Genomic DNA, 9,114 nt, shown 5'->3' with positions numbered 1-9,114 from the left:
AAACATCGCTATATAATTAATAGCATACAAGCATGTTAGGTCTAAATATATGCTGTAGGTGGAGAAAGAGCTGCATGCGATTAATGAAAAAACTTGTGTACATAGTGGGTGACCAAAGACATAGCCACAAGGGATTCACGTGAGATAAGGCGACTAAAGAACAAAATTTAATAAAACGAACTATACGAAACCCGAGATGGCCTTGGAGTCGTACTCGATTCAGAACCACAATCAACCGAATCATTCTAAGAGTGAGATCAATAGAGATAAATACGAACAAAATACTTGCGCCAGAAGGGCGCTATACACAGCCAAATTATACTTCCAAAGGAATCTTACCATACCAGACTCCCCATACTTATGCTCCTAGAAGGATCGTACCATACTAGATTCCTCAATTTCTATAAACCTATTAATTTCATTCTGAATGCTTTTATTCATTTAAAACAACTTGTCAAAGACTATTATTCCCTTGCTAACCTTAGCTGTATTTGATATAACGAAAAAAGAATGATCTATTGGTGAAAATTAGGTTATAAAGTCAAAGAATAAGCTTCCAAATCACTCAGGTTCCAACACTAATAAGAGTAGAATATTAGATGAAACATTTATAATATTAGATTCCTCTTGTTTCATCAAATTATTAATTACAAACCAACCTTCCCTACTCCTTATCTTCCCTTTTAAGCTACATCGCAACCTTAAATATGGATTCAATGGCTTCAATCAATGAACAAGACCTTTCATTGGTTGCATTGCTCATTTTGTTTTCAGGGAATCTACTTTCTTGAGGCTACTAATTCTTTATGATGTATCCTCAACTACCAAAATATTTTTATGTATACTCGTTTTGTTGTAAAATATTCCTTTTTCTCTAGATCCCATTATTTTCAACGTGTAGATCAATGTCTTTTATACACCACACATGAAAATATGGAGCCATTGAAGGCATACCTAGAAAATGAGAAGTGATCCTGTACGTTCTTGACGAATGCACTAAGTAGGTTCAAATTTGTCTTTATTGTTCGTAGTTTTTGACTTGTCGATCAATCTCAGGAGTATAAAGACTCTCGACAAAGAATTTTTCTTGAATATACGTTGGATAATTCAATGCAAAATTTCTCCAATCCGATAGTCCAAAGAGTATAAATGCATAAGTTCAAACTCAACAGGTTTGGTTTTACAATTCGCCCCAAAACCATTACGTCATCCCTCCTTTTTTTTTTTAAAAGAAATTGTCATCATTCATTCTTTAAAAAAACTTATATTCATGATCGGATACATTTTAGGATATTTTGATATCAAACACGATATCATAAACCAAAATAATACATTTGGAGCTCTACCAGTACACTATTTCTTTTTACGATTGGTCTGGTCTTCACTATTGGTGATCTATACAGACAAATATTCAAAAGATAACACTTTTTGTCTAAATAGATATTCAACCTCTACAGACAAACAACTGAGAAGCGAACTCTTATCTTATTTTAATAAACAATAAGGAAGCAAAAAGGAAAACATTAGGCCATCCCTTAAGATTGAATCATATCATTATTATTTGTTATCACCACTTACCATATTATTAATTTTTTTCCTTAAATATAAAACGTTGCATTTCTTCTTATGTTGATATAAATGATAGGGATTAGCTCTAAAAGATCAGATATGACAAACATTGGCCAAGTCTCATTCTCTCAATCTTATCATGGTCAGTTAATTAAGTGTATGATAAGCGTACCATCAACGAACCAAATTGAATGTTTCATTTTTTAAAAAATAATTTGTATAGTCTTGAGATTTGTAAATTTAGTGCAATCATTTTGACATAAAAGTGAAACACATGAAAAAAATGAGTTTTTAGTTACTAAATTTTTATTTTCAAAAATTCCTTACAAGATTTATCCACTCTATACTTGTATCAAGCCCAAACTCCTAATTTACATAAGTCTTCACTTTATTTATTTATTTATTTTATTTTCTCATATTTATAATTGAATAATACTATATACCATACTATCATCTTACTTTCATCCTATTATTTAAGATATGACATATTTATCACTATTGAATAATAAAGAATAATTTAATAATGATAAATATATCATATTTTATATAGTGAGATGAAAATAAGATATTAATGTGATGTACGGAATTTTCATTTATGATATTGCAATTCTTTCGTCTCTACCACCTTCTAGCCATTTGACCACTATTAATTTCTACGATAAAAAATCGATGTCAACAATAAAAAGTACAAAAAGCTCTGAGATAAAAGAGAAGTTGTACAATCATAAAACATGCTTACAAATATAAATTTATAAATTGATATTATTTTATATAATATTTTAAATTTATTTTATAATAAAAACAATTTTACAATCTAATATAATATATCATGTCACGTTAGTGTATAGGTTTATTTTTGTGGAATCTTTTTGTGGTTAAGGGGTTGTTTTGAAATAAAGATTATTTAATCTCATCTCATCTTAAATTTTCTCTTAATCTCATTTCCTTCATAAATATCACTTAAACAAACATTTTTCAATTTTAAAATTTTAACTTTTTCGTCTAATCATTATTTAATTATTATAAATTTCTCAAACTTTCAGACAAGATACAAAAAATAATTCAATTTTTTCAAATTTAAAATAAAATTATTCTTAAAAATCTATATTCTAATAATATTTTAATTTTATAATATTTTTATTTATTTTTTCTTTAACCTTTACCAAAACTTAATAAAATATATTAATTCAAACTACCTTAATAATATTCACATATTCTTTGTCTCATCTCAATTTCCCAGCATCCCCATAATACTTTTCCAAGACATCAACCTCCACTGATCTCAATTGGCGACGCCGTTAAATTTTAACCATTCAACGCAATCCTTGATGGTGATTCATTATATATATATATATATATATATATATATTTATATATATAGATCTTTTTCTATGTTCTCAATATTTGGTCATGTTTTTAATATTTTTAATTCAATCCCACAGATTTCGTACCATATAATACGTGTAACACAAGTTTGGAAACTCCATTATTGAAGGAGGATTTTCAACATCCACATTACCAATAAAATGATACCTTTGAGATTTTATGTTTCTATTTATTTACACTGGGTGCCCCCCCTTCCCAACCACCTCAACCCTTACGTTATAATAATATATCTATTTGGCCACATGATTTGAACTTTCCTCAAATTTGTTGTGTTTTTTTTTTTAATTGGAAAACTCTATCAATCAACATTGTTTTTATTTATAATGTTATAAAAACTTATCTACCTAGCTAGCATTTGGACCCCACAGTTCAACATCTTAAATCCCAACAAATTATTTTGAAAAATTGTAAAAAATTGATTAATTATTAGATAGATCGAATAAGTGGTATTCCCGACTTATTATATAATCCTATGTAATTATAAATTTATATAATTTAAATAAAAAATTCTATTTATTATCAGTTTTATCAATATATGTTCAACATATCTTGATTTGCATTAAATGATTAAAACATAACAAATAATTTTCTATCATCATCAGAGTTTAGAATGACTTATAATTTTTCATAAAAATGTAAACACTTATTGGGATTTGATTAACACGGATACAATTGCTTTCTCTATGTAAACCAATGATGAAATTAATTTCAAGCATATAATAAACCTAATGACAACTGTCTTACCTATCAAACCATATCAAGTACTAGATCATAGGCTACCCGGCTGGCTTAGGGCTCGTTTGGTTATAGATTCAAGTCACTCAATTGAATTCAATTTAATTTTAAGTTAAATTTAATATTTAAATATTTAATTTTTAAATTATTAAATTTATCTTAATTTAAAATCTCTTTATACGTAAAATTATAATATTTTTTAATTTAATATTTTTTAGTTCATAAAATCTACGATTTTATTCAATTTTTTATAAATAATTTTAAACTTAACTTAATATTTAAATACATTTAAATTCATTTTAAATGACGTGACCTATTAACTCAACTCATCACTTATTTATAATCAACTGGACTCAGCTGAACATCCGACCCAAGTTCCGGGACACGACTGGACTCCATATTCCATAGCAACTCCCTACAGCTTAAATCCCAAAACCCCACGCACAAGTCCTGATCGCCCGAAAATCTCACCCCCGCCGGAGCGACGACTTCTTCTTTCCCCGGCGAATTAACTCGTGAGCCACTCTTTATGAAGGAGAAGAAGATGGGTTCGGAGTTGATTTTCAGAGGGCACGAGAGCCAACCCGTGTCGGACATGTACTCACCGAAGCCACGGAAGCCATGGCTCTCCGTGACGCGCCTGATTCGATACATGCTCCGGGAGCAACGGCTTGTCTTCATCCTTGTCGGCATTGCTATAGCAACCCTCGTTTTCACACTCCTACCCTCCTCCTCATCATCCCGCGTATTGTACAGAAACGGATACGTTCCGATCCACGAAACGCACTTCGACTGGGATCCGAACCGACTGCCCCATCACAAACCTGCCCTATACGAGCGCAGCTCCGCCTTCCATATGCGCAATTCCGTCGGGAAGCTCCCGCTGGGGCTGAAACGAAAGGGGCTCCGGATTGTGGTTACGGGTGGGGCCGGGTTCGTCGGTTCCCACCTTGTGGACCGTTTGATCGAACGAGGGGACAGCGTGATCGTCGTCGACAATTTCTTCACCGGGAGGAAGGAGAACTTGATGCATCACTTCGGGAACCCCAGGTTCGAACTCATCAGACACGACGTCGTGGAACCTCTGTTGCTGGAAGTCGACCAGATCTACCATCTCGCCTGCCCCGCCTCCCCCGTCCACTACAAGTTCAACCCCGTCAAGACCATCATATCCTTTTCTATTGAATTAAACAATTCTGATAAACGCTCGTACTATTACTGTTACTGTCTTTGTCTTCTGTGTATCCTTAATCGTGGTTTTCGTGGGATGTCACAAGACCAATGTGGTGGGAACTCTGAACATGCTGGGCCTGGCTAAGAGGGTCGGTGCGCGATTTTTGCTTACGAGTACAAGTGAGGTGTACGGAGATCCCCTGCAACACCCTCAGGTCGAAACGTACTGGGGAAACGTCAATCCCATCGGTGTGTTCACATTTCCATATTTCTTTCCCTTTTTTTTAAACTCGCAAGCGACAACTGGATTTAAACGACCCAGCGATTAGAGATATTCCGGCGAGCGTCGTTTCGGGTCTGCCGAGACGGTGAACCTTAGCATTGTTTTGAGGTTTTGGTCTAATTTGCGCTCGGACCAAGGAGTGGGGTAGAATCCAGTTGTCATTGTTTGCAATGTTTGGTAAGTCTATGCCACGTGGCATTGTTGGTGGGACTCTTTGTGACTGCAAAACAAAGTAATCCGTGATTTCTGGGTCTGTCATCCAACGGTTTACATTGCATCTTGTATTTGATTTTTCTGATCGATGGGTTAATAGCAGTAAAAGTAGGTAGAGACTAGAGTTGGAGGCTTGTAATCCTGAAGGAAGCGTAGCTGCGTATGGATTTCAGCTTTATATACATACAGGAAAATTATATATATACATATATGTATATATAAATATCTGACGAAACTTTTGTTGGGGAATCTGAATGTCGCGACAGGTGTTAGAAGTTGTTACGATGAGGGAAAGCGTACGGCTGAAACGTTGACCATGGACTACCACAGAGGTGCAAACGTCGAGGTCAGTACCTTCTCTCTTTCTCCCTCTCTCATTGTAATTTTTCTGTTGGTGATCTGAGAAAGTGTGTGGACCACGCTCTTACGTGAGAGCATTGTATTTGCAGGTGAGGATTGCGAGAATATTTAACACCTATGGGCCTAGAATGTGCATAGATGATGGTCGTGTTGTTAGCAATTTTGTTGCACAGGTAGGTCGCGGAATCTTTCTTGGTTCTGGTCTTTGTTTTTGTTTTAATGGGAAATATGAGCTAGCTAGCTGTTTTGTCTTTCATTATTAGTCTGTTAATGATGATTTTAGCAATTGATTATGTAGGCATTGAGGAAGGAGCCTTTGACTGTTTATGGCGATGGGAATCAGACAAGGAGTTTCCAATATGTATCTGACCTGGTTAGTGAAAAGAATCTTTGTTTACTCACCATGTTTGAAACTGTGTGTTTTTTTGCCCTGAAAAGGGGGTGGTTGTTTATTCTTTGTTTGGTGGCACCGGTATAAGAAATTCAGTGCTTCTTTTTTTTTTCCTTTTTCTATTCCATGTTGCTTCTAATATGCTTTTTGTGTAACCTCAAATTGTTTCTTATGTCGAGTTTTACTTCATTGTTTTTAACTTAAACATGGAAGTTTCTTCTGGCAGAATGCAACTGCTTTATGCTTGTTTGTAGCTGCTATTTGACACGAAAGCTTGCCATCGTGCATATCTTAGGCTACTATCTACTGATTACTTTTACAGTTTCAATAAACCAATTTAGGGAAATTTGGTGCCTCAGTTGGAAGTTTTGTACAGTCAGTCTACTGGTAAACCAATGGCCATCGTGGAGCCTATATTATTGTTTGTTCACAGAAAAATTTTGTTTGGTACACGCCTTAGAAAGTAGACTGAATTTGTTACTTACTGGGGCCTGTGTTGAGCATTAAGTAAAGTTTCATACTGCTCAAAATGTCAAATGTAATGCCTTGTGGTAAAGGGTCCAAACGGTGTTGCTGAAAAGAGCCATTTTGAAAGCTTAAAGTAAGCGAGTCATTTTAAATTCCCCATCGGGATACGAAACATGGTCTAGAATGCCAAGTCAATTTTCCCTATCAAAGCATTGGAATTTCTTTCCAAACTGTAAAGCAAAGCGAGTAGTAATAAACAGGAGAAAGATCCCTATGTTTCTGTCAACATTTAATTGCTCGTACGGAAGTTCATATTTTATGCTAAATAGCGTTAAACCATTGACTAGAATACTTATTAGTTACTTTATTAACAAATCTGGGATAGGCTTCTCTCTCCAACGGGGAAAGGGGTAGGTCCTATTTCATACCAGTAATGGTTGCTTCTACAGCACTCTCTCAGGAGGTGTATCCCATTCTAGGCCCTCCCTCTGTGACAGGGATTGGTGTGGATGAAAAAAATTTTGTTGTAAAACAAACTTTGATATTTTTAATAAGATTTCTATTTTGCATTTGGTTTTCCCTTTTTGGGGTGGTTTTTATGGTAAAATTGCAATTTCAGTTTAGTAACTGCTGCTCAAGATAATAAAAGTGGTGTGATTTGATGTGTGCGGCGTGCCACTGCAGGTGGAGGGTCTGATCCGACTTATGGAAGGAGAACATGTTGGACCCTTCAATCTCGGAAATCCGGGTGAATTCACCATGCTCGAACTTGCTCGTGTAAGTTTATTGCTCTTCTGGATAATATCCATGTATGATTCAAGTTATTTTCTTTTCCTGATCAGTATGTAATTAGGCATGATGAATAATACGAAGGCAGCTAGGTAGAGTTCTGTGAGTGGCAGGAATAATGATTTCTGCTTAAAAATGTATAACCGGAGATGCAATTGTCAATGTAAAACTTGCTTTTCATAGAGGTTTACTTTAACTCGCTTGTGAAGCATACATACATACATAATATATTTAAAAAAAATTACTTGCCTGTGGAATATGAGATGTGGTGCCATAAAATGACTGGAACTGTGAGGTCAATTGTTTTTGCCTTTTTCTTTTTGGTTGGTTTGCGAGGAAGTAAAGACGATAGATAATGTCGATTTACCTGCATTAGCCTTTCAATAATAAATAAATACATTCATGCATTGAGCTCTACTGCTTGTTGTTGGAGCAGGTGGTCCAGGAAACAATTGACCCAGATGCAAAGATAGAGTACAGGGCAAACACAGAGGATGACCCCCACAAGAGGAAGCCTGATATTACAAAGGCTAAAGAGCTACTTGGTTGGCAACCAAAGGTGGAACTTCGCAAGGGCCTTCCTCTAATGGTCTCAGACTTCCGGAAACGTATCTTTGGTGACCACAAGGAACGAGTTGCCACAACTACCATGTAAAATTCTAAGCCACCAGCCATATAAATATATATATATATATTATATATATATCCCCTTTTAAAGATCGACAAAAGGGAAGAAGATAATTATCTGGGGAACCTTTTCCCTTCTCAAAACAATACGGTGGCGACGCCACCAGCCACAGGACAGCAGCAGCCAGCGGATGAGCTCCTCCTATATTCGCCTCTGGACTAGGTTTGGAGAAGTACCTTTGCATTTTATTTTATTTGGTGTTTGTAATTTTTGAGCTTCATAGATTCGTAATTCCCGAATTATCTTATTCTTTTGAACTCTTATCATCAACATTTGGATTGATTATTGCTTTTGTTAAAAAAGAAGGTTCAAAAGTTGGTAGCCTCAGTTTGGTGTGGGATGAACATGTAATGTATAACGTATTACTTTCAACATGTAATGTATAACGTTTTAGTTTCAAGAAATAGTTGCACGTTGAAATGTATACATGCAAAGGAACAGTAAATCGCATTTTTTTACCTCAATTTCAAACAAAACAGATACGTTGGTTCCTTGATTTACTTCATTCTTTTTTTTTGAAAGGAAACCTGCATTTTATATTCATGTATTGACCAAATTACAGTGTTTATCAAAAACAACATTTTCCAGAACTTCCCTAGGATGATCTTCCATCCATACTAACTCTTCACTTACATTTAGAGCTAACTTTGCAAGACTATGAGCAACACCATTACAAGATCTCTTTACATGTACTACTTTCCAGCTCCCTCTATTGTGCAGAACAGCTTTTAGATCCTCAATCATTTGACCATGCCATTCCCAATTCTCTTCTAAACTGTTAACAGGTTTAACAACAGATAATGCATCACCTTCTAGTTGCACCTTTCGGAATTGTAGCTCTTCACACAACTTCATAGCCGTCCATAGAGCAAAAACTTCTGTTATAAAAGGATCTGCAACATGTTTTCTGGGATAGCACAGGGAAACTAATACCTTTCCATAGCTGTCTCTAGCAACTACCCCAATCCCACCTCTGTTTTCACTGGTCTTGAAGGCTGCATCCCAATTTACCTTCACTGCATCACCCATTGGTAACTTCCAATAATGACATTTATTGCT

General features: G+C 35.2%; 1 protein-coding gene across 1 annotated transcript; it reads left to right on the top strand.

The window, feature by feature from the left end:
- Positions 1–4,045: 4,045 nt before the first annotated feature.
- LOC122274192 (UDP-glucuronic acid decarboxylase 2-like) lies at positions 4,046–8,555 on the top strand. Its single transcript, XM_043083198.1, has 7 exons — positions 4,046–4,858; positions 4,965–5,112; positions 5,626–5,705; positions 5,809–5,892; positions 6,018–6,092; positions 7,263–7,355; positions 7,804–8,555. Exons 1-7 carry the CDS (start codon positions 4,220–4,222, stop codon positions 8,020–8,022), a joined length of 1,338 nt encoding a protein of 445 aa, XP_042939132.1. The 5' UTR covers positions 4,046–4,219; the 3' UTR covers positions 8,023–8,555.
- The last annotated feature ends 559 nt before the right edge of the window (positions 8,556–9,114 follow it).

Source organism: Carya illinoinensis, chromosome 8, assembly GCF_018687715.1.
Source record: "Carya illinoinensis cultivar Pawnee chromosome 8, C.illinoinensisPawnee_v1, whole genome shotgun sequence".
Lineage (NCBI taxonomy): Eukaryota > Viridiplantae > Streptophyta > Magnoliopsida > Fagales > Juglandaceae > Carya > Carya illinoinensis.
The sequence above is the reverse complement of the archived record's forward strand: the minus strand, read 5'-3'. Positions and strand labels throughout refer to the sequence as shown.